At 37.5% G+C, this 27,102-nt stretch overlaps 1 protein-coding gene across 1 annotated transcript; it reads left to right on the forward strand.

The window, feature by feature from the left end:
* trpv4 (transient receptor potential cation channel, subfamily V, member 4) lies at nucleotides 1-27,038 on the forward strand. Its single transcript, XM_079816195.1, has 17 exons — nucleotides 1-204; nucleotides 5,380-5,471; nucleotides 9,138-9,574; nucleotides 10,600-10,775; nucleotides 12,053-12,205; nucleotides 15,320-15,460; nucleotides 20,539-20,837; nucleotides 20,926-21,105; nucleotides 21,390-21,548; nucleotides 22,509-22,601; nucleotides 22,828-22,901; nucleotides 23,395-23,560; nucleotides 24,444-24,510; nucleotides 24,605-24,909; nucleotides 25,380-25,507; nucleotides 25,606-25,718; nucleotides 25,890-27,038. The coding sequence occupies exons 2-17, from the start codon at nucleotides 5,463-5,465 to the stop codon at nucleotides 26,000-26,002; spliced, it is 2,613 nt and encodes an 870-aa protein (XP_079672321.1). The 5' UTR covers nucleotides 1-204; nucleotides 5,380-5,462; the 3' UTR covers nucleotides 26,003-27,038.
* Nucleotides 27,039-27,102: the final 64 nt, after the last annotated feature.

Here is a 27,102-nt window from a genome sequence, read left to right on the forward strand (position 1 = left end):
AGTCAGTGGGCGGTGAGAAAGCAAAACACTACTTCTCCAGTCCTTTTGAAACACTAGTCTGGAAGGATGAAGCTTTTTCTAAAGTTTCCCAAAAGATACGGATCCCACCTGAAGAATGAATGTACGAGTCTGACCTCATAAACGGAATAACTACTGATTCGACGTCTAGCAGTACTTGTATCTGTCTGTGAGCAACTTATACGGGTGAGAAACTTTTTTTTCCTATGACTGATACTGTTTTCAAACTGTGTTGTTCAAATGTGTAAGAGATTGCAGATCCATGGTGTAAACGTTTGGAAACAGTTTACAACAATTTAGAACTATTTAGATTTAGATTTTTTTTTTTTTTTTTTTAAAGTCCAGAACTTATAGGATACCTGGTTATCTCCAAATCACAGTGTTGTTTATATCCATATATTAATGCATATGTTTGACATGCACAGATCTGTTGATTAAGATTTATCTTCTTAAAGTTAAAAGTCTTACTGTAATCTCATGCGCTCAGAACTATGAACTGTCAACAGAACCAGTATTTGACACACTTTGAATCACATTCATTGATTTTTCCCACAACCTCATATCTAGTTAGATCACAGCTGTTTGGCTCTTTGGGGACCTTATGACATGGAAAAGGAAGTCTAGATCTTCCTCTGAGGCCATGGAGATGGAGTCATTTCCATCATGTTAGCTAATGCTATATAGATAGTATGGACTTTTTCTCCATCTGTTACATTTCTCATTAGAGCGCACCATCAGTGCTCCCTCCAATTCCCAAAACACAGTAAGATAACTTAGGCCTTTGCACTGCCATGTTATCAGAGTGTATCAAAACCTTTCCACTGTTCTGCTTTCACTCTCTGTGGTGATAATGGACTGTATTGGAGTCGGGTCATTGACTGTAGTAGACAGTATTTGGATAGCGCCTGCCTGGTCCGAGTCAGTAACTGTGGGGGTTTGTTTTAGATTTTCCACCACTCGCTTAAACAAACATGAGGGGCAGATGAAAACTTGCATGCTGAACAGCTTGGGGAACAGCTAGACTTGTTAAGGCTGGAATACACTACACAACTTTTAAAATCTGAACAGATTGTAAAACACTTGTCGACTGAGGATCACACACTACCTGACTTTAAATTCCTTTCAGACACAACAAAATCACACAGAAACATGCACCTTGTCGCTAAGAGATGCATGACAAATGAAAACCATGGCTGTTTCCGAAATCGCATACTCTCTTGAGTAGGTACTTATTTTGAATAAGTAATTACTTTGCAACCGCTAAAAAAAATATGTTCTATATAGTATGAATGTGTGCTTTATGAATATAATCTGGACGTACTACATTCGCCATATTGTTATTATCATGTGACCTAACAGCAGTCTCTTCACTGTCATTCACAAATCCTCTCTTGTGGCCTCATGGGATAATAAAGTGTCCATCGAATGCACATGTCAGAATCTCAGTGGAAGTAGTAGGTCTTCCGGGTACTCATTTTTTTCAGTACTGTGAATTCGAACAAACTTATTTTGTCACATACTGTTTTTCGCCTACCTATGTGATTTCAGATGCAGCCAATGTGTTCTAAAATCAGCTGAAAATATCATACATGTTTGATATTCTCCGACTGGGTGGAATATAATGAAGCTAAAACAGGCATACACTCCGACTGCCCAAAATCTGCAGATTGGCTCTGAGTTTCGGTAACTCATGTTGACTCATCCAGACTTTAGCTAAAATTTGAGTATTTTGTGATGTGACTGCAGTAATTGTTACATAGACATTTGTAGACAAGTGTTGAGCTTAAACGTCCTAAGGCTGCATGCCTTTTCAGGGCAGTTGTGGAGCGTCTCAGACATGCCTAAACAGGACAGTGTTTGTTCTTGTGGTGATGAGAAAAAAAAAAACAGAAATCAGGAAGCTGACACTGTCCCGGATTGCCAATGAGCTGTGGGCTTGTGTATAAAATATTCGTCCCCTCTGCCATAGTTCTCAAATCTTATTCCTTCTTTCTGCATGTTAAACTTAGCGGTCACATTTGGTCACAGTGTTTGGTCATTGCAATCAAAACTGGCACAATGTGTCTTCATGTGTCATAAATTGATAAATGGTTAACAAATTGTAAAGTTGGTTGCTTGACCTTTTTTAATTCTCCTTTAAAATAATTAAAATATATATTTATGAGTTATTACCTTTATCTATTTGTATTGCAAAACCGTCTTTTTCTTCTTCTTGGTTTAACCATGGCGGTCATCTTTTTGCCATGGTCCACAACAAATTTTGGTGCATGACAGCCCCTTGTTACTTTATACTTTAGTTGAATGAGAAAGAGCAGCGTGAATGTTCTTTAAAATGTCTTCTTTAGTATTCCAAAAAAGCAAGAAATTCAGTTTTGAAAAAAATATGACTAAGAAAACAATGACAGAACTATCACTTTCGGATGAACTGTTCTTTTAAACAGTACTGGAATTAAATGCAACCTCAGCAATGGTGGTTCTTTGATGTAGTCATCGTTCATTGCCTCAGGAGTTTGGACTAAATTTGATGCAATTGTGGAACTTCCTCTTAAACTGGGAAGATAATAGGACCGTGTGAGTCATACCTGTTCTGGGAAATGAGAGAATCAGTTTAGGACTGAGATGAATCCCACAATAAATTGTGACATGTGGATAAAGGTTTTGGAGTGGAGTGTGTGGGTGTGTACAGAGGATGAATAGGGGCAGGGTTTTTTTTTTCAGCTGTGAGGAAGTGTCTTGGTTCAAAAAAATGACATGGCATGGGCAACAAAATTTATCACGTCTGAGCCTAAATGTTAATTTAGGAAATATTTATATATATATAATATGTATATGCACTCAAAACCATGGAGTCAGTAAGAATAAGACATTAATAATTGTATTCATCAAGGATACATTAAATTAGTCATGACAGTAAGACTTTTACTTTGACTATTTTAAATAAATGCTGTATAATTGCTTTCAGCACAAATATTTTCAATATTGATAATAATAAGAAGTGTTTTTTGAACACCAAATCATTATCATATTATTTATCTAAAAATGTATCAGAACGATCATCTGACACTGAAGACTGGAGGAATGGCTGCTAAAAAAAATTGTTTTTGCCATCACAATAATAGATTACATTTTAAAATATATTAAAACTGTTATTTTAAATTGTAATACAATATTTTTCTGTATTTGTGATCTCTCTCTCTCTCTCTCTCTCTCTCTCTCTCTCTCTCTCTCTCTCTCTCTCTCTCTCTCTCTCTCTCTCTCTCTCTCTCTCCTCTCCCTCTCCCTCTCCCTCTCCCTCTCCCTCTCCCTCTCCCTCTCCCTCTCCCTCTCCCTCTCCCTCTCCCTCTCCCTCTCCCTCTCCCTCTCCCTCTCCCTCTCCCTACCTACAACCCCAAATCAGAAAAAGTTGGGACAGTATGGAAAACGCAAATAAATTACTTTGACTTGTATTTCATTGCAGACAATATCATGTTTTGTCTGGTCAACTTCATGTCATTTGTAAATATGCATCCATTCCTGTCATTCAGACCTGCAACACATTTAAAAAAAAGTTGGGACAGGAGCAATTTAGGGCTAGTAATGAGGTAAAATGGTTAAATAATGATGTGATTTGAAACAGGTGATGTCAACAGGTGATTGTAATTATGATTTGGTACAAAAGCAGCATCCAAGAAAGGTCTAATCCTTTAGGAGCAAAGATGGCCTGAGGATCGCCAGTTTGCCAACAAATACGTGAGAAAATTATTGAAATGTTTAAAAAACAATGTTCCTCAAAGAAAGATAGGAAGAGATTTGGATATTTCACATTCAACAGTGCATAACATAATTAAAAGATTCAAGGAATCTGGAGGAATTTCAGTGCGTAAAGGACAAGGGCGCAAGCCTAAGCTGAACAACTGTGATCTCTGATCCCTCAGACGGCACTGCATCAAGAATCGTCATTCATATATAAGCGATATCACCACATGGGCTCAGGACTACTTTGGCAAACTTTTGTCAAGTACCACAATACGTTGTTACATCCACAAATGCCAGTTAAAACTGTACTGTGCCAAAAGGAAGCCCTATGTTAACAGTGTCCAGAAGCGCCGTCGACTTCTCTGGGCTCGGAGGCATCTGGGATGGACCATCACACAGTGGAAACGTGTAGTGTGGTCAGATGAATCAGTATTCTTTGGGAGGAATGGACGCCGTGTGTTCCAGACCAAAGAAGAAAAGGATCATCCAGACTGTTACCAGCAACAAGTCCAAAAGCCAGGGTCTGTCATTGTATGGGGTTGTGTCAGTGCCCTTGGCAAAGGTAACTTGCACTTCTTTGAAGGCACCATTAATGCTGAAAAGTACATAGAGATTTTGGAGCATAATATGCTGCCTTCAAGAAGACATCTTTTCCAGGGACGTCCATGCATATTTCAACAAGACAATGCAAAACATTCTGCACACATTACAAAGGCCTGGCTGCGGAGGAAGAGGGTACGGGTACTTGACTGGCCTGCCTGCAGTCCCGACCTGTCTCCAATAGAGAATGTGTGGTGCATTTTGAAGCACAAAATGCAACAACGAAGACCCCGTATTGTTGCCCACCTTAAGACTTGTTTGCAGGAAGAATGGGACAAAATTACACCTGAAACACTTCATCACTTGGTGTCTTCAGTCCCTAAACATCTTTTAAGTGTTGTGAAAAGGAATGGCAACATTACGAAGTGGTAAATGCTTTACTGTCCCAACTTTTTTTTACATGTGTTGCAGGTCTGAATGACAGGAAAGGATGCATATTTACAAATGACATGAAGTTGACCAGACAAAACATGAAATATTTTGTGTTCATATTGTCTGCAATGAAATACAAGTCAAAGTAAATTTAGAAATCACTTCTTTTTTATTTATTTGCGTTTTCCATACTGTCCCAACTTTTTCTGATTTGGGGTTGTATATATATATATATATATATAATGCGCTCACCTCTTTGGTCAGTTCAGTATATACAGAAAGCAAAGTGATGTGGAACTTATTCATCATATGGTGTCGAATTACACCATGTATGTTGATTCATGTACTGGATGATAAAGATTAAACACAATCCAAAGTACAATGTAGGTTCACTCCAATAGGACCAGACGGTCAAAATCCCAAAGGCCAAAGGCCAAAGGCTCTTCAGAACACATGCAACAAATCAAAATCAAAATCCAAAACTACAAGAGGGTGGGGTAGAAAACCAGGACAGACAAAACCACAGTAGCCAAATTAACTCCCAGAACTGCATGTGGGCTTGACAAGATTTAACAATGTGTTTATGTGCTAATGTTTCTTGTTGAGCTCCAGTTTGACAGTTGTGTTCTGACATTGTTTTATTTCTTCTTTCAGATTTGTTTGGGCGCCTGCAAAGCCCCTGACACTTTCCAGCACCCCTGAGAAATAATTTGGGAAGTACACATTGTATACAAGCAATGACTGAAGTAAGTAGCATATGTATTTCTATAGATTCAGAGTACTGAAGCTACTGGACACTCCCAGTACCGTTGAGATATTCTGTAGTACATTTATGTTGTTTTCCTTTTCAAAAGAATGGTATGATTAATATGTCATTGTTAAAGAAAGAAAAGAATAGAATGTATAAATAAATGGTTTATAAAACAAGCCTCTTTACACTGCAAAAGGGTCTTGCTAAATAGTTGAAGGCTTTCATAAAGTCAGAAATGCTTTTGATTAAAACCCTCTATGGTATGTTGTTGCCTCCAGGCAACATAGTCTATTTTAGTTTATTTTTAATCAAATGACACACCAATTTATTGGTCAAACCTATCTCAGGGAAGAAGACCTCAAATACTAATCAATGAAAGTGCAAAAAAATGGTCATATGACCCACAGGGGTCCATTTTGAGTCCATTTTGTGCACAGGTCACATGGCTCCATATTTTCTCCAATGAAAAGTGCATTTTTCACTAATTTGCGTCCAGTTAATCACCCACAAAAATATGAGTCACCTTCACTGGTAAGTAAAGAAGTTTTTTCAAGAACTTTACATTATTTATCATCAAATGTTTTAGAGTAAATAGCAAAAAACTGTGTGTTGCCTCAAGGCAACATTGTACCATAATGGAATCGCATAAGGCCATACCAGACATACTAGGGTGGATACAAATATATTATATTTGTAAGGAAAAGAGCTAGAATTCTCTAAATATATTTAGCATTTTTAATATAATTCACATACTGTAATTGCACATATTATGATCTGCACATTTTCTATTGCACAAAAAAAGGTATAAAACACAACTGCAGTTGATGAGGGTGAGGATGAGGTGTTGTACTTTGATGAGGAAGATGAGGTCATAGTGACAATCCAGCAGGGAGAGAGTGAGGGTGAGAGCGAAGACGGAGATGAGGATGAAGATGGATATGATAACTTGATATGATGGTTTGGTAATACTTGTGTTCCACGATGGTACAATGTTGCCTGAGAGCAACAGCTGAATTTCAAATGTTACTTTTTATTAAATATGAAATTTGTATTACATTAAAAACTGGATAAATGTGTTTGTTCAAGTGTCTGGTTAAAGAAATTGCTGTTTTCAATAATTATATTTCTTTTTTTTACATGAAAATGTCAAATGTATCAATTTGTCCATTGTGGTACAATGTTGCCTTGAGGCAAATAAATAAACAATAATTTTTTGAAAAATTTTATTGATATTGTCATAGTATCCAATTTTAAGCAGGAAAAACACCACAAATAATTTTTTCCTCATTGATATCATATTGCGTACCATAGAGGGTTAACAGCCCAAAGTTACAGCAGATGTTTGGTAAGAGATCTCAGCAGCGATACCAACTCTTACGTACAAAGACCGTAAGAAAAAAGAAGGGAAAAAAGCTATTTGGACTGTTTGTAATAAATGTCATGAAAATGTCTTTGAGCTATTTTTGCTGATGCATCCAGCTAGTTCTTCACTGCAATTTGAAGGGAGGTCATATACAAAGTGCCCCTATTATTCTTTTTTTAAGGTTCATATTTTTGTTTTGGAGGTCTCCTACTGTATTGGAAACGAAACGCCTATTACCATATCTTCCTCAGCACTTGTACACAAAGTGATACGAACAGTAACAATGGCATTGTTTTTTTCCATATATATATATTTTTTTTTAAACGTCGACAAAACAAACTAAACTCTTCCAGGCCTCGGCTACAACTACAGTTTTTGGGTCAAAGTAGATGTTCGCGGGCAGCCAATGAATGAAGACCATAGTCTTGCATTATGCAAAATTGCACAGGAAGTGAGACTGGAATTGCTTGTTTCAGCAGTTCGGAATTAATTCTTTCTTTTAGGAGACAATAACTTTATTTGTCATGTACTTTGATCTTTCAAACTTTTCAGACCTTTTACATTCACAAACAGCTATATTACACACTGCATGAAAGGTAATATTTGAAAAGCATGATGGGGCTTTAATAGTTGCACATGGTTTGTCACTGCAAGGAGGATCAGCTCTTCTTCCTGTCTCCATGTTGATCTGTCTTAGGTGTCTTACTGGACATTGCAGTGTATTGTTCTGGCCACATCTGCGGTCCTCATGCCTCCTGCAGCAGGACTATAGCATGTTCACACAGGTGATCAGGGACCCTGGCCATCTTTCTCCTGGTGTTTTTCAGAGTCATTAGAAAGGTCTCTTAAAGGGTAACTAAACCCCTGCTCAGAGCTTAACTCCACCCACTGGCAAATTTTGAAAAATGCTGGAAAAATTATTTAACCGTATTTTCTTCAATACAATGTTAAAGCAAGTGTCAAGTCAGTTTCATTCATAATGTTTCTACTTCATGTAATATGAGAGTTCATACTGGAGTGAAGCGGTTCTCATCATGTGATTGGGGGAAACATTTCTGAGGGCGTGGTGAGCTCGTGCTAGGGGCGCGGATAGTGAGCCGTTGGAGGTACCATCCTACGTCACGATGTACCACAACGTCCAATAGGAAAATTCAACTGCAGTAGCCACCGTTCAATCTTAAGAGGGCAGCACTTTGGCGGTTTTACACCATATTTTATAGAATTAAAACACTTTATACTCAAATGTCAAAACATTTACTCGAATCAATGAACAGCATTAATAAAGCCCCAGTATTACAGATCATTAACTAAAAAAAGTTGGTTTAGGGTTTAGTTACCCTTTAATGTCCTAAGTTATTGGAACTGTGACATTAATTTTCTTCTGCCTGTAAACTGTTTGTGTCTTAAGGACTGTTCCACATGAAAAAATTATTTATGGTTAATTGAACGAGCATGAAAGACATTGTTTAAACACTTTCCAATAAAGATCTGTAGGACTTATTTGTTTTAGTTTTTTACTAAATTATCTTTAAAATACATTATCTTGAAAAAGGGATGTTTCTTTTTTTGCTGAGTTTAAAATATAGATCTTTCAATGCAAGTCAGCAGTCAGCACAAAAGTCAGCAGCTGTGACTCAGCAAGAGAGGTGGACTTAGACAGGAAAGATCTCTTCAGAAACAAAAGAAGCACACCCAATTAAACAATTACTTCCCCAGCTAACATCCCACACTATTACCTTGTCTGGTAGTACCAACAGAGTAAAATGATTCCAGGAACCTTATTTCTGGAATATATCTTCATAGTTCTTGTGCATTCAGGAGTAAAACATTTACTTGATTTCACAGTGCAGTGCAGATTGATTCCAGGAAGGTTTTTTTTTTTTCTTCTTTCTTGAATGCTTCTCTCAGTCTCCAGCAGAGTTTTCAATGTTTGGTTCTGTTCATGCTGAAGTGGATTTGCTCAAAGTGAACGGAGAGACCTAAGCTGTATCCCATCTCCTTATGTTTGAAGTTTTCTAGTTGGCTATACTAATTGGCCTGCAGTTGGTGAAATGAACTTTGACCACTTGGTATAATTTGATATTGTTTGCAAAGCTCTAGACAAGTTCCATTAAGTAAGCATCTATTAAATTATGACATATTAGTTGAGATAGTTGCCTAGCGGCAAATGTAATTGTTTTCCATTTAAATGATCAACTTCCAGAGGTTCTGATGAGAACATGCATTAGCATACGTTCCAGAGTAATTGTTTTGTCTTGTGTTTAAAGTCCACTCACTTCATTTTTGATTTTACTGCAGGGTTTCTCCGCTTCCACTCTACTAAAGCGCTATGGTCTGGCCATGACAGAGTCAAACTCTGTCTCCTCACCGTCCGGGACTGCTGCTCAGGACTCGTCGGAGGGTAAGGACCTTTTGGCGGATGGGGATCCCAACTTCCCCATGTCTACACTGGCAGAACTACTAGACAATGATGATGGATCACAGCCAACCCAAGATTTGCCCCAGGAGTCGACTCGACCTGGACCACATACTGACAACAAGCAGAACTTGCGGATAAGGTTCCCTGGGGCCTTTAAAAAGGGTGTTCCTAACCCCATGGACCTACTTGAGTCCACCAAGTCTGAATATCCAGGGGCACCTGGGCCTAAGAAAGCACCTATGGATTCCCTGTTTGACTATGGCACATGTAGGGAGATCAACAATCAGAAAAAACGCAGGAAGAAGCTTCCACGGGGGTGAGAGACAGTAGCGTTTACCTATTATTATTATTATTATTATTATTATTATTATTATTATTATTATTATTATTATTTTTTTTTTTTTTTTTTGAAGATTATTTTTGGAAGATAAGGGGAAAGAGATGAGTAAAATGCTGGAATCTCTCATTGCCCAATAACTGAACTGCTATAAGCCACAGCGAAAATGCTTCTGGGTGGGATTTTTTTTCTTTTAAAATTAAATTTCAAGATTTAAAAAAAGCATAGTGTCTGAAATACTATGGCAGAAATCAGTTGTCAGGACAATTTAGTTGCACCATCTGCAGATCATATTTAGCTTTATACAAAAGTTGCTGTTTTTCTTACAATAAATGCATGGTGAGTATAGTGTAGTGTTTTGAAAAACAAATCAAAATCAAATGACTATATAATATAATAATGTAATAGTTACTTTTGTACATATTATGCTCCATGCTGAGGACAGTCTACTTATGAGTTGACACTCTTGATCATGCACAGTGGGGCAACTGAATGTCTGTTGACATTTCCATGAATGCTTATGCAGTAATGTTTATGTTGAGGTCAGTTAGGCAGTCAGTGTATACTGAGTACAAAGACTTATTTATGGAGGTTTTTTCTTAGTCCACCGTGACTTAAGTATTGTGACAGGTAGGGTGGTACGGTACCGCAAGTTTTTGTGAATGCCCTTGTGCAATTTTAAATGTGTAATATGCATTGCATGTTTAAAGGTGCACCAAGTAAAGTTTCTGCTAAAAAAGTTAAATAGTGCTTTTTACAGATGTGTAAAATGATCACACACATGAGATTAAGACATTAGTCAGTGGCCTATAAAAATAAGTCACCCCCTCATTAAATAAACCGTATTACACCACAACCAGCCCTGTCTTGCAATTCAATAAATGTCAGATTGACAGTTTAGGATACAAATAAGAGACTTAACATACTTTTTACTGGAGCACATTTAACTGGAGTCATTATTTTTTTTAATGTTCCTTTTAAAAGCGTATATTTTCCCCCTGCAGGAAGGCCGAGATTGAGATGTCATGTGATGAGGGATCTCCAGAGCCCCCTGTTATCAAAGTCTTCAACCGCTGGATGTTGTTAGAAGCTGTATCTCGAGCAGATTCAAGAGCTCTGGATGGTCTCCTGCAGTATCTTCAGTCACATGAAAAGAGGCTGACAGATGAGGAGTTCAAAGGTGCATTCTGGAAATGGATTAGTCTATGAGTGAAGGGCAATGGGTGATGTTTAGGTTTTGCTATCCAGAATACAAACGGAAAAATTATTGAACTACTGTACACTGTTCTTATGTGAGTAAGAATCTATTATTAGGACTTGCTTTAATAACGATCTCCTTTTTTTTATTAAAAAGACAAAGCCTTGATTTATTACACATGAGAAATCTACAGGGTTGTGTCTCTAAATATCCGATGTTGTTGCAACCCTTTTCCCTCATGGTCCATTTGTTAGGCTTTTGTTGTTGTACCTTTTTAATGTAGTAAAGGAAATTCTATTATACAAGCTAATATGACCTGGCAAGGTGGGGTCCTGTCTTTACTTCCTGGCTCAAAGAGTCAAGCAAACTCAACAGAGAGAAGTGAGAAATCACAGCAAACTGTCACGACAGGAACATAGGACTCAAAAAGATAACTCCGGCTAAATTTAAACTGACCCATGAGTGAAGCATACCAGGTTTTAGAAACTAGAGGAAAATGTAATGCCTTGATGAAAGAAATTCAAACATTGATATTACTTCCATATCTTATAGCAATTTCAACGAACCCCTTAATGTTAATTATTAAACCATGACGTGTAAATACTATGTCATTTTCTAAACGTTTTCACCGAGTGGTACGGTTCAGTATAGTTCAGTTCAGTACGATTCGGGACGCTAAACCCTGATCCGGCTAGCGTTTCCACCACCAACAGCACCCTTATGATAGGCGTGGTGTAGCGATCGACATAATTCTCGCGCGAAGAAGAAAGTGACACCGTAAACAACAGTGGACGACATATAGCAGATTTTGTTCTTGCTTCTTGGCATGTGGCTGTTTGTCACAAGAAGAAGACAAGCTTTGTTTCAGCCAAGGCTGCAAGGAAAAACACAGTCAAAAAAGCATGCGCAAGTGACAATTCTCTGTCAACCAATCAACGTTCTGCAGTGAGTCTAGCTCCACCCTTTAGTACCGGACAACTGTGCTAGATACCCCAACGGAAGGGTGCCAAAAAAGTGGTACGGTATGGTTCGGAATTAGGGTACAATTCACAACTTTTGACAATGGAAACGGCAATAATTGCGCACTGTACTGAACCGTACCGCTCAGTGGAAACGAGCCATAAGTGACCAGTCCTAAAATTTGCACTTTCTGGATGATAAAAAGACAGAAAAATACCCTGGATGTGGTACACAGGCCATATCTAGGAGCCCCAATATTTCATACAGACTTGTAAAACTCTATTCTCTACTTTCTCTAGAACCTTCTACAGGGAAGACGTGTCTACCAAAAGCACTTCTAAACCTGCACAATGGTCACAATGACACAATCCCGGTGTTGTTGGACATTGCTGAACAGACGGGAAACCTCAGAGAGTTCATCAACACACCCTTTAGAGATGTGTATTATAGGGGTGAGTCCAACCACTAAAGACTGACCAGATTCAACCCTCATATAAAAAAAAATCAGCCGTTAGGACCAGTTTTCAAGCATAATTTGTCTTAAAAGTTTCCAAAGTCTTTAGTGTGGCATGAGCTAACATTTACTCTGAGCAGCTTCCAGCGCCCCCCTGAGCAGGTCAATGAAATATGAGCAAAAAGGTGGAGTTTCACATGCACTTCTGACTGAGCTCAATGTTAGAGAAGTTACCTCAGAGTTAGCGTTGGGTTTCCTGCAGTCTCCACCCTGTTCAGTACAAAGAGTCCTCACAAACACTGCTGAATTTAATGCTGTTCCTCTGTGGCCTGTCTGTGTTTAGGGCATTAGTGCCACACCCGATACAGAACATAACTTTCCTTTCCCTCTGATACAAAAAAGATGAATGTTCATTTATTCATTTTTTAAAGTTTTCAGTACTGTGGTCTAGCAGATAAGACACATTGGACTCATGCTTCTGTGGGTGACTGTCCAGTTCATGTCATGTCTCTTCTTTCTTTCTTTTTTGTTCTTCTGTATCAATTTAAGTAGCAAAAAGCCATTTTATATATGGCTAGACGACTGGGTCAGAGCATCTCCAAAACTGCAGCTCTTGTGGGGTGTCTGCAGTGGTCAGTATCTATCAAAAGTGGTCCAAGGAAGGAATAGTGGTGAACCGACGACAGGGTCATGGCCGGCCAAGCCTCATTGTTGCTCTGCCGTATATGCCGTCTCTGTGGATTCTGTGCTGGATGCACAGGAGGAAGGAAAGGGAATCTTCCTCTTCCACAGAGAGAAGAAAGTCAGATTGTCCTTCTTCCTCAAAATCAAGCACATCCTCTTCCTTAGACTTGCTGAGCACTTTGGGCAAAGGGACGCACACATCAAGCTGTTCACCTCAGGGTAAAGTTGCCGTGGTGGGCAACTCAAGAATGGATACCTGTGGAGTGACAGCTGGAGAGGGGCTAGGTGACATGAGGAGATCCTGGCCCGAGAGGCTAGATTGGTATGCTTGCCTGTGAAGAAGAGCTCTTCATGGCTCTTCCAAAATCCCGGTCCCAGGAACCAGGATTTTTGATCACCAATTGGACATGTTTTAGGCCAAGACATGCAGAGCAGACTATTGAGCTGGAATGCAAATTTAAAAAGCCACCAAAAATAGTGTGGTGGCCAGTTGTCTATCTAGAAGTTTAGTGCCACAATTACTAGCCAGCAACCAGAAAGGAAGCTAGTTGATGAATCAGAATTTTGTAGGGTTCTGGTGTGAAGAGAGAAGAAGTTTTTGACTGTCGAAATGACGTTGTGTCATTCATTTTATACTGAGAAGGGAGGATGCCCTCCCAGACACAACGTCTGGTCTGCCAGCCAATTGGGGCTAGTGTAATGTAATAGGGCTTCTGAGGAATAAGCGGAAGGGTTGTATTCCATAGTGAGACATCGAAACATATGCTTGAAAGAGAACAGCATATTAGAATGATTTCCAAAGCTGCTGAAAAAATTCAACTTTGCCATCACAGGAATAAATTACGTTATATATAAAATTGTAATTATATTTCACAGTATTAATGGTTTTAGTGTATTTTTGATTACCATGGTCTGTCTGAATACTTGATTCTGATTGGCTGGTAGGTGTGCAATAAAACTGTTTAATGCACAAGTAGTTCCAAGTCAGTTTAATCACCATTCTATATTAATGCACTGTGTTCATTCGCTGTTCTATATTAATGCGTTGTTTTCAAGGACACACACATACGTCACACAGAGATCACAGAAACATTCAGAAGCACAGAAACTTGTTATCTGTAAACCTTGACTTTTATTAATAAAATAGCTTTGCTACTGAATCGCTACATTATATTTCTCAGCAATGAGGGGTAACTGTTGGTTTTGAAGTAATTCAACTGGGCTTCATTGTTAATAGAGAGAGACACTGAAAAGACACACAATTAATTCACACACGCATCTCTCTCGTAATTTAATTTAAATAAATGCTATAATTCATTCATTTATTAAATGTATTCATTGATTAAATGTAATCTTAAGCACTACTTTATCTGTCTGTCTGATTCAAAGCGGGCAGAATTCTAGATCTAACGAACCGTAACTGACGAAATTAACTGTCTTTTTTACCCTTCCAACTTGACAACTTAAAGCTGTTATTGATGTTTGCAGCACAATATTTGACCTATTGCACTGCAGACATCAATAATTATATTACAACAAAAATAATACTTTTTAAGTTGTCAATGCTGGCAAATAACCATGGTATAATTGGGATAATCCACGGTTAGCTGTGTCATTTAATGCACAGCTAGCCGTGGATTATTCCTTACTTATTCTCTGGCGGTAGACTTATATTTAAGCCTAATTTTAATTTTAATTTTAATCCTTCAAATGCTGTACATGGCAGACATTTGTGATGGCAACATTATTAATACTGGGATGTAATAGTTCTCAAAATACACAGTAATGTACTTGATGTTGATGTTTTCGTTTCCTCAGGAAACAATCACTCACACATTTGTTCAGTGTTGATTCCAGTCCTCGAGGCAGTAAAGTGCATATGTCAGATAATTCTAATTCTGTCTGTCAACATATTTCCTTTGTAGACCCACTGCCAAAACGCAAAGATGCACTGAACTACTAAAATAAAGTCATTTAAGATAATTCCTTTCTTAGTTCAGCCAAGTGTATGATAAAATACTTCCTTAAACTTAGACTTTTAAGTCAGGCATCCTTTATTATCTGAGGATCTGAGGAGAATAACAGAAATATAGTGAGCTCTAGCCTCTATTGGAAATATGAGAGTTTTTCTTATGTCCTGTTAAGCTCTCACACAAACACTTAATACAAAACTACAGGCTCTGGACACAACATGAACTGTATTGCCTTATTTTCATATTGCAGGACTTCCTCTTGTATAAGTTGACAGTATCTAATATCATGCTGCTTCCCACTGCTCTGTCTGATAAGATGTATCATAGATATCAGTTTTCCTGTAATGTTACAGAGTGCTTTGGTTTGGACTTCATGGTCAATACATTATCATATAATGAACTTCTGATTCTTCACTGGCATCATTATTTATAATAAAAATGTGGCATGTCTGTAGGTCAGATGGCACTGCATATCGCCATAGAGCGACGATGCAAACCATATGTGGGGCTTCTGGTGGAGAAGGGGGCTGATGTTCACGCCCAGGCCAGGGGCCGATTCTTCCAGCCCAGAGAGGAGGGTGGATACTTCTACTTTGGTGAGTTTGTAGTTGCTGGGCTTTTTCTACAGCTTTAAACAGTCTTTAAAGGTTTCGTCACCCAAAATATTGAAAATTCTGTCATCCTTTACTCACCCTCATGTTGTTCCAAACCCGTAAGACTTTCGCTCATCTTCGGAACACAAATGAAGATAGTTTTAATAAAATCTGAGCCAGTTCTGTACTCTCCATTGACAGCTACACAACCTCTACTCTGACGCTTCAAAAAGTTCATAAAGAGATCATAAATTGAGTGATTTCATCAAAAGTGTCTAAGAGACACAATAGCTTTATATGATGAACAGATTTAATCTAGGCTTTTACTCGCATATAAATCAGCGAACATAAACAGAAGCTCAACCATAGTTGCTTGACGTGTGAGAACAAACCTCATTGGTTCTTGTGGAAGCTCAAATGTGCTGCGTAACACATGAGAATGAACCTTATTGGTTCTTGCACATCAAGCAAGCATGCTTGAGCTTTCGTTTATCATAACTGATGTGTGCGTTGATGAATGTTTATATTTGAATAAAACATTTAATCTGTTCAGCGTAAAGCTATCGTGTCTCTTCGGAAAATTTGGACTAAGCCGCTCAATTCATATGGATTAGTTTTAGCTGTCAGTGTGTGGACAGAATTCGCTCCGATTTTATTAACAATATCTTAATTTGTGTTCCGAAGATGAACGAAAGTCTTACCAGGTTTGGAACAACATGAGCATGAGTAGATGATGACAGAATTTTCATTTTTGGGTGAAACAGTCAGTGATAAGGAATATAGTTTAATACTGTTAAATGTATTTGAAATATGAGTGTATTTATCAAAAGCATATCCAGTCCACTCTGTTCTTTCGTACTGTATATTACATGTTTTAATGCTCTGTTATGGAACATGGTGCCATGATAAACTGCTAACCTCATTACAAGATACTGGAGCCTTACCCCAATGTTACGTGTGAGAAGCTCCGTTTCCTGTTTTATCAGTTACTTGCTCACTAGTTACACTACTGTTCAAAAGTACTTATTCTAGTACTTATTCAAATTAGAACTTTTATTTAGCAAACATTAAATTGATCAAAAGTGAAAGACATTTATAGTGGTTTTATAAGAGTTCTATTTCAAATAAAAGCTGTTCTTTTGAACTTTTTATTTATCAAAGATTCCTGAAAAATGTATCATGGTTACTACAAAAATATAAAGCAGTACGACTGTTGATGATGATAAGATTTTTTTTTTTCTTGAGCAGCATCATGTGACACTGAAGACTGCAGTAATGGTGCTGAAAATGCATCTTTGTCATTACAGGAGTAAATTAAAATTTTAAATTATATTAAAATGAAAATAGTAATTATTGTAATAATATTTCACAATATTACTGTTTTTACTGTTTTGATCAAATAAATTGAGCTTTGTTGAGTAAAAGAGACTTCTTTTAAAAACTTGCAGGAAAAAAGTGTACAGTATGTCCAAATTTTTTTAAGAAATTGAAGGGAGATAAAAGCAATTTCCTGAATCTTGACCTGTATTTCTTTTCTATGAGACAGTAACATCAGTAGCACTCAAAAATGTTACTCAAGTAAAAGTACAAGTACTGAGTGAACATTTTACTCAATTAAAAGTAAAAGTATCTGGCCAGAATTATACTTGAGTAAAAGTAAAAAAGTACCACATTAAAATTGTACTTGAGTATTAAAAAAGTACAAGTAACAGCAAGAATGAAAATGAGAGATTCTTGTTTAAGCATTTCATCTCTAAAAACATGAAGTGAATGAGGTTTTACCCTGCTTTAGAACTGTTTTTATTTAATTGTATTTATTTATCAAACTATGAGACTACTACCTAATGCCAGTATGCAACATGCTACTCAAAATATCGGCCTAGAAAATCATTCCGTCGGTCTTAGTACACGATGTAACTACAGAAGAGTCAAGTTTTAAATAGGAAAAATATCGAAATTATTTGATCATTTTTGAGCAAGATGCTAACGGTCTAATCAGATTCAATGATCTATGCTAAGCTATGCTAAAAGTGCTACTGCCAGACCCGGAGATCGGCTGAATGGATTCAAAAACGGTAAAACTCAACTGTTTAACTCTAGGGGAGTTGGAAAATGAGCCTATTTTCAAAAAAGTGGAGTGTTCCTTTAAGCAGAAACTGATCTCATTGGCAGAATAAATAACATTTAAATTAAACTGGGTATCAGCGCAATTCAATTGGTTTGGTAATAGCAAGGTAAAATAGAATGAAGTGATCTCCAATAAAGAAGTACTTTTTGACAGTAAAATAATTGTTTATTTTTTCTTTAAAAAATGTAATTAAGTAAAAGTATTGATTTTTAATTGTACTCAAGTTAAATAAAAATCCCCAAAAATAATACTTAAGTTCAGTAATCAAGGAAAATTACTCAAGTACTTTACACCTCTGCTAGCTTTCATGACTTTGTCAATAAATAACCGATACGTTTAGAAACCCAGTGGTTCCCATAGTAACATCAGGTGATTTTATGTCCTTTTTCCTAAACTACTCCCTTTAGTGCTATGGTTGGCAAATGTGAAGAGTATTACACAGTTTATGCATTCATTAAATGTTTAGCTGTGAGCAAGACAGTTTCTGGAGTTTATATGAAAACCAACAAGATATGATGTCACAAATAAAACAGTGCTGTATGTACTAAGGATGTAAGAGAGTCAAAGGAGCCTCTGTGATTCCAATGGAAAATACAGTAAAAAGGTCTTCAATTTAGGAGGCCTGCCTGATGATAGTCTGAAGTGTATCAGAAAAGGTTGCCTGAACACATTCCGCCCCCTGTTGACCAGAGTGAGTTATTACAGGTCTGTCAAACGTCACCTTATTTACTTCAATACATGTTCCTGGTCTTATTGCGCTTGTCTTTGTAAACTTTGTAATGACCTCCTGAGGTATTTTAATCTAAACTATTCTAGTTTATCCTCCCAGGACATCAGTGGTTACAAAACTGTGATTTGAAAATCAAGCTGAATTCTTTCAATCACAAAACAAGACGTCTGCTTTGGAACTGATTGAAAGGTGCAAAACTATTTTAAAATAATCCAAGGATGACAGAATAGGATTATCTTTTCTGGTGCCCTGCCAGGAGTCTCCATCTCTCTTTTATTCACCTGTAAATTATTTTCATTTGTATTAGACACGGCTGTCAGTGTTTAATCCCTCCTGATCTGAGCACGAAGGGAGTCATTCGCCGCGGAGCTTCCCGGTGACGTGAGCACGAACCTGAGAGCACTGACAGCTAATGTGATTTAGCAGTCACGCTAACCGCTCTCTGAGCCCGTGCAAATCAATGAGAGGGAAGCGTTTCTATATGAAGTGACATGAAAATAATCTGTCCCCCCTAGCAACAGCTCACTCTCAAGTCTCTCTGTTTGGCTTCCCTATTTGAGATGGGTTCTCATGAGACGAGCACTAATTGAGCACTGGATACCAATGGTGACATTTAGATCAAAGCACATTTGTTATGCGAGCCCTGCAAAGGACTGATTGACTTTAGTGGCTAATTGTATTTCTTCATCGTGGTGTTTAATAAAGGACAATTATAGATAAAAAGAACATCTGGAGTTTAATAGCTGGGCAGGCGGGAAATATCCCTGGCTCTATAGGACCCTGGTCAACAGTCATTTTTGAGTTGTGGATCCTAGTATTCTGGTCCCCTTCAGGCTGTTTAACTATCTTAACCAGCAAGACTTCCTTTTGCAAACAGATTTATCAGATCATAACGGTCAACGACTAGCATCAAGCCAGCATAAACCATAATGCTAGTCTGAACTGATATTGGATAAAAGTGTCTTCTAAATACAGGACCATTCAAAAATGTGACGATCGTTAACTTTAAAAAAGAAAAGAAAAAAGAAGTCTGTAATGCTCACCAAGGCGCACATTTATTTGATCAAAAGCAGTAAAAAATTGTGAAATATAACAATTAAAAATGACTATTTTCTATTTGAATATATTTAAAAATGTAATTTATTGTGTAATGCCAAAGCTTAATTATTCTAATGTTCAGTGTCACATGATCCTTCAAAAATTATTCTGATATGCTCAAGAAACATCTCGTTATTATCAATGTTGTGCTGCTTAAAGGAACACACTGACTTGTTGGGACTTTAGCTTATTCACCGTATCCCCCAGAGTTCGATAAGTCCATACCATTCTCATCTCCATGCGTGCCATAACTCTGTCTGACGCACCCACCGCTAGCCTAGCTTAGCATAAAGACTGGAGGTAAACGGCTTCAGCTAGCCCATAAAATAACGCCAACATTTTCCTATTTACATGTTGTGATGTGTATAGTTACATCGTGACCTAAGACAGATGGAAAAATAGTCCCCAGCACGCAGGTTGTCACCTTGGTTATGTTTACGGATGTTAGCCTATTTTCAGGCGCTGCATAATATCATATGGCCGCTGCACCCATGGTATGGCAGCAAAGTTCCATGATTATTACGCAGGAAAGCGAGTATAGTTCCTAGCCATATCGGTCTAGAAAATCGCAACTTTTCATTTTCCGTCAGTCTTAGTACACGATGTAACACATCACAACACAACAAGCGTTATTTTGTCACTTATTGAGCAGTAGGCTAGCTGGAGCCAGCGGTGGGTGCGTCAGACAGAGTTATGGCACGCACGGAGATGAGAATGGTAAGTATGGACTTATCTAACTCTGGGGGTTATGGTGAATAAGCTAAAGTCCCAAAAAGTCAGTATGTTCCTTTAATATATTTCTGGAAATCATGAAGCCTTTTTTACAGGATGATGAATAGAAAGTTCAAAGGAACAGAATAAAAAAATAAAATTAATAAATAATATATATAATATATAATATATATATATTATATTATATATATATAAATAAATAAAGCAAAAGTCTTTTAATTAATGTGTTCTGCTGAAGAAAAGTACTAATTAGGATTATGAAACAACATTTATTTGAAATAGAAATCCAGTCATAGAAAGACAGTAATAAAATCTTACTGACCTGAAACTTTTGAAAGGTAGTATGTAAAAATATATTTGAAAGGTTTATGTTGTCTCTTTCTCATTGTACAGGTGAGCTGCCTCTCTCACTGGCAGCTTGTACCAACCAACCAGACATGGTGCGTTACCTGACCGAGAATAGCCACAAGAAGGCAGATATGCGGAGACAGGACTCAAGGGGAAACACAGTCCTGCACGCCCTGGTCCATATTGCTGACAACAATCGGGACAACACACGGTTTGTCACAAAGATGTACGACTTGCTGCTCATTAAATGTGCCAAACTCTACCCAGACTGCAACCTGGAGAATGTGCTCAACAATGATGGCATGTCCCCTCTCATGATGGCCGCCAAGCTGGGCAAAATTGGGGTAGGAGACTGCTTTATACCAGCAATTCAGCTTTAAGGACTTGCATGGTTGGAAATGGCAAAGCAAACTAAGATTGTTTCCTCCACAGGTGTTCCAGCACATCATCCGGAGAGAGATAAAAGATGAGGAGGCTCGGCATTTCTCCCGGAAATTTAAGGACTGGGCTTATGGACCCGTGTACTCCAACCTGTATGATCTGTCTTCCCTGGATACCTGCGGAGAGGAAGTCTCTGTTCTGGAGATACTCGTCTATAACAGCAAGATTGAGGTGAACATGTGGATAGACAAAAGAAAGCGAGAAAGATAGACTGTGTACTGTATGGCGCTCCATACTTTCTGATGTTATCGCGTGTGAGATTTAGAGGCCTTGCAGGTAAACGGCGGCAGTTGAATGATGAGACATAAACTTGTGCAAGTTATTATGAATGTATAGAACAGCATTTATGGAAATTGTATACAAATACAGCCAAATCACAATCATCAAGAAACTGTCCTCATGATTTTGGTGGCAGTGTTTAGCTTTCTGACATGTTTTATTGATTGTACCCTCAGAATCGCCATGAGATGTTGGCTGTGGAACCGATAAATGAGCTGCTAAGGGCCAAGTGGCAGAAGTTTGCTGCTGTGACCTTCTACATCAGTGTGTTTTCCTACCTTGTCACCATGATCATCTTCACTCTTGTGGCCTATTATCGCCCATCAGTGGGAAAAGTGAGTACAGTCTAAGTCCCCTTAAGGCAAGTCAGTTCACTCAGCAGCCATCATGGCGATTGTCCCCTAATTTCCAGTCATATTAGTATTTCCTGCGTTTGCATTTGGGGAGAAGCTGTTGGTCAAGATTATGTTTTGGTAACATGCCAATTTGCCAGTCAAATCACACAAACAATGGTATTATAAATTCAGCTTCTTCAGCTCAAAGGTCAGGTTAAAAACCCAATTGGTCCAGTGGTTATATTGATCTTTCTTCCATTCATTTTTTTTATGTGTAGTCCATCTTCTGATATTATTTCTGGTACAGATGTACACCACTGTTCAAAAGTTTGGTGAAGGATGCATTAAATTGATCAAAAGCGACAGTAAAGACATTTTATAATGTTACAAAAGGATTCTATTTAAAATAAATGCTGTTATTTTGTACTTTCTATCCATCAAAGAATCCTGGGGTATCCTGGGCAACACAACTGTTTTCAACAATAATAATAAGAAGAAATGTGTACCAAATCAGCATATTAAAATGATTTCTGAAGGGTTAGGGTTTTTTGGTTACACTTTATTTTAAGGTGTCTGTGTTACAGTGTAATATTTAACTACATGCACGTATTATAGGGTTAGGGTATGGTTAAGGTTAGTTGCGTGAAATTATACACAATTTATTGTAATTATGTGTTATCATGTGTGTATTTACTGTTATCATGTGTAACAAGGACACTTTAAAATAAAGTGTTACCCTTTTTGATCAAATAAATGCAGCCTAGGTGACCATAAGTGACTTCTTTCAAAAACATAGAAAGAATTTTACCAACACCAAACTTTTGAATGATAGTGTACATGTGGATGTTAATGTTTTTTACCCACATGGGCCCTCCTGTTTGAAAGAGAGTCCATTAGGTGGAGATGCATTCTGGGAATGCACAGGTCTGTAGTTGATTCCTAAATCTTATACCCCCACAGCCCCCTTACGCCTACGACACCACTGCGGACAAGGTGCGTTTAGCAGGGGAGATCATAACAGTGGCTTCTGGAGTCTTTTTCTTCGTAACAAATGTAAGCTTTACATACACAATAACCTACTACTTGTGATAGTTTTTCATTTTAAAGATCACACTTCCATCTCAGCTTGCTGTAAGAACACTTCTGTGTATGTTTCTTATGTTGTGGTACCCAAATTCCCTCTTACGTTTTTTTCTGTTTTCTTTTGGTTGCCCTATCTTTCCTCTTTACCAGGCACTAAATATCTTTAGCAGCATTTCTTGGTTTTCTCCCGTTTTAGATTAAGGACCTTTTCCTGAAGAAGTGCCCAGGGGTGAAATCTTTATTTATTGATGGATCCTTTCAACTTCTCTAGTAAGACACTCTGCCCCGTTCTTTGTGTCTTCCTTTACTCTCAGTGTCTTTCCCTAAGGCGATTTTCTCCCTCTTTTTAATTGAGCTGTCTAATTAATTCCAAAACCCTTTTCTTGGCATGTTTTAATAGTTAATCTCCTTGCATAAAAACAGCACAATCTCCGCAAAGATGACTGCAGTTCAACGATATGTTTATGTTAATTATAATTAATATGTGGCATTGCTAAACCAGTGAGGCATTTTACATTTAAAAAGCAAATCTTACATAATGAAACTCAGCAATAGAGGCAAATAAGAATTCAAAGACGTTCTGTAACCTTCAAAGTAACAAAATACCAAAGTTGCCAGAGGCCACAGCATGTTTTTTTTTATCAGTTTTGAGCTGTTAATTTATCGCCAGTAAACTCAAAGCAAATGGTTACCTTATTAGTTGATAGATGTTGATGACAAGTACATTCCTTGCTGACCAATCCTTTGTGTTTCCTTTGGTTAGCTTCATCTACTCCGTGTTGGTGCTGGTGAGCGCAGCGCTGTACCTGTCAGGGATTGAAGCCTACGTGACTGTGATGGTGTTTGCTCTAGCACTAGGTTGGATGAACACCCTCTATTTTACCAGAGGCCTTAAACTCACTGGAACTTACAGTATCATGATTCAGAAGGTATGAATTAAGCAGCACATATACGTTTAATTTTTATGATTGCAAATGCTGAAATCAGTTTGATATTTGTTTTCTTTGATTTCGCTTCTCTTCAAATATCTTTGTGAATTATGTCAAGTTTTGAAACAAATCATAGCTTATTGAGCCCCCCCCCAACATTTATATATATATATATATATATATATATATATATATAATGTATGTATATGTATATTACTGTTCAAAAGTTAGTAAGATTGTTTTTGAAAGAAATTTCTTGTACTCACCAAGGCTGCATTTATTGAATCAAAAATACTGTAAAAACAGTAACATTGTGAAATATTATTACAATTTAAAATAACTGCTTTCTATTTTAATATATCTTAAAATGACATTTATTTCTGTGATGGCAAAGCTGAATTTTCAGCATCATTACTTGTCATCAGTATCACATGATATATAAGAAATTAAAATATGTATATGTATTTTAGTCCTTAGCAAGGCCCAATGAAAATGTCAAAATGCCACCATGTGTGGGATGTGTGACTCTTTTTCTGATGTAAATATAGTGAAAGTTACCAATAATGTGCAATACCGATGAAGTATTCATGTCTATATGTAGTTAATGTTATATTATCCCCCAACAATCACTTTTTTAGGCTCAGATATTATTTGTAATTCCTGTCTTCTTGAATTAGACAACATTGGCCTACTTGTTAAGTTCAGCAGCAAGTCTCCATAGTTAAGCATATAACAAGCTCTTGTTTCCAGTAATGACTACATTGCTACTGGGAACTACGTAAAAAAACAGAATAATTAGCATGCTTGCCGGTCTACTTTCCTCTCATATTGTCAGTGTAATTATGCTTACTCATCGTGTCTTCAATTTGGATATTTTGCTCAGATTCTCATCAAAGATTTGTTCCGGTTCCTGCTGGTCTATGTGCTCTTCATGATTGGCTATGCATCAGGTATTCTAGTAATAATAGTTCAATTATTGGTATTTTATGGTAATATTCGTTGTAATTAGTGACTCTTGACTATTCTTTTTGTATTCTTCACCAGCATTAGTCTCACTTCTGACCATCTGCCCTGATAAGGACACATGTAAGGATAACTGCCTCAAATACCCAGAATGCCGAGATACAAACACCTTCAGCGAATTCCTGTTGGACCTGTTTAAGCTGACCATAGGCATTGGAGAGCTGGACGACATGCTAAAAGGCGCACAGTACCCAGGCGTCTTCCTCGTTCTGCTGGTTACCTACATTATTCTCACCTTTGTCCTGTTACTCAACATGTTAATCGCTTTGATGGGGGAGACAGTGGGACAGGTGTCCAAAGAGAGCAAGAAGATCTGGAAACTGCAGGTGAGAGGTACACAAAAGGTCAAACGAGGCAGTCTGTTCTATTGTGGTCATTTGACCCAAAATGGAAATCGAATCACATCTTATTTAAATGCCTCTTTGGAACACAATAAATGTAAGACAAAATGACTGAAATTTTAACTGGCAGAGGACATTAAAGTATCATAAACTTTGGTATCCTTTTTGTCAATACGAGTCATCATCATCATACACTTTAGTCATGGTAAACAAATCTCGTTTTGTTTTTGTTTTTTGGAAGAAAAAAAAAATACTGTGTTGGAATGACATAGGAGAGAGTGAGAATGATGATTTTTGGGTGAACTATTCCTTCAAGTTGTTGTTGCAATGGTTTATTTTGGTACCCATATGACAGGATGTCATATTAACTTCAGTCTAAGGATTTTTACCTCAGTATTCAGTGGTTATAAATGCTTCTCATCTCCAACATGTCATTTTCCTTCGGTTTGCATCAGTGGGCCACTACTATCCTGGACATTGAGCGGTCCTTCCCAGTGTGTCTGCGGAGGTCTTTCCGGGTTGGAGAGATGGTTACTGTTGGCAAGGGCTTGGATGGAACACCAGACAAACGCTGGTGCTTCAGGTACAGCTACAAGAAAACCACTTCTCCTTTATTAAATTACAGCCTAACCCTTCAAGTCATTTACCAGAGTTATCCATCCTTCGTTTTCCATCTTATAGGGTGGACGAGGTCAAGTGGTCCCATTGGAATCAAAATCTGGGGATCATAAATGAAGATCCGGGCCAGAAAGTCTATTACGAACAAACGCAGGGTGGACGGGGCCTTCGAAGAGGTCAGTAAATGAGCAGGCAGGATTTTTCACAGCCACATAAACCCTTAGCAAAATGTTATGCTTTTTTTAGAATTAACTTTTTTTGACTTCTGGGCACAATTTCTCTATATAGGAATATACAGGAAAAGGAAATCACCTAATAAACACAATTTCTCTCCACTGCACCAACAGATCGCTGGTCCACGGTCGTCCCAAGAGTGGTTGAACTGAACAGGGGCTCCAGAGATCATACCGTAGAGATGGAGCCTCTCACAGACAGACACAGACATAAGTCTGAAAGCTAAAGCTGAACGCTTAGGACGTCACAGGGCGACAATCCATTGAAGCTTTTTTTACTTGCCAGACAATTATGTATTTTATTAAAGCTGACAATAGTTGTAGAGTTTTTAATCACTATTGGGAGAACAGAAAAAAAATGTGTTTTCTTTTTCGTTTTTTTGGATGATGATGATAGTATTTTACATGTATATGTGGACCCATGAGACACTCAGGAACACTTTTGATTTTTTTTTTTGGTCAATCCATATTGTGGCAAGAGAGATATGTTAAAATATAGTTATTTACATTATAGTGTTTTTCATGGTGTGTGCAATAGATTCTCTAAACAGATTCTATCATTTTTATTTTATATATTAATCCAGGGGAAAAAAAGACCACACACCACAGGGTCTTAGATGTCTCTGTTGATTTTTGCTGGCTTTTTTTTTTTTTGTGGATTTATATGGAAAAGGTTATATTTTAATCAATAAGATTACCTCAGTGTTAAATGTGCCTTGTGATAAAGTATGGTCTTTTTAATGAAAAATCGTATTGTTATTCTTTTGTTATATTGCCCAACCATAATGGAAAGACAAAAAAAAAAAATTCTGTTCTGATTTGGCCTTTGGCTTTGTTTTGTAATAAAGGTCATGCAGAAAACAGATGTGGCGCCCACTCCAGGAGTGTGCACAATGCCAGGCAGCAGCAGTATGCTATTTTCACCTCAGTATGCTGGCAATAGTGTGACTTCATTGGTGGGATACTGGTAATTATTTAAAATGACTAGTTCTGTTTAGAGGTTTCTTATTTCACTGGTAAACCCATGCCAAGAGACAAAATGGCAAATTTTGTAGGGGACCTTGATTTTTCTGTTGGCATGTATTTGTAATACATTGTATATACAATTTTTTTTTTTTTATTACAGAAAACAAAAGGCATTGTCTGTATACTGTAGTTACAAGTTCATGATTTTTTTATTTGAGAAACTGACTATTTCAATGCTTTTATGTCTTTTTGTATTATTTCTGATGTCCATGAACTGGAATAGGATTCTGTGTCTTGTTTTTGTTTACAGGCCTGATTTCCACACTCTGGTCATTTAAAATATCCAATATTTATACACATT

This window comes from Gobio gobio, assembly GCF_949357685.1.
Source record: "Gobio gobio genome assembly, chromosome: 4".
Classification (NCBI taxonomy): Eukaryota; Metazoa; Chordata; class Actinopteri; order Cypriniformes; family Gobionidae; genus Gobio; species Gobio gobio.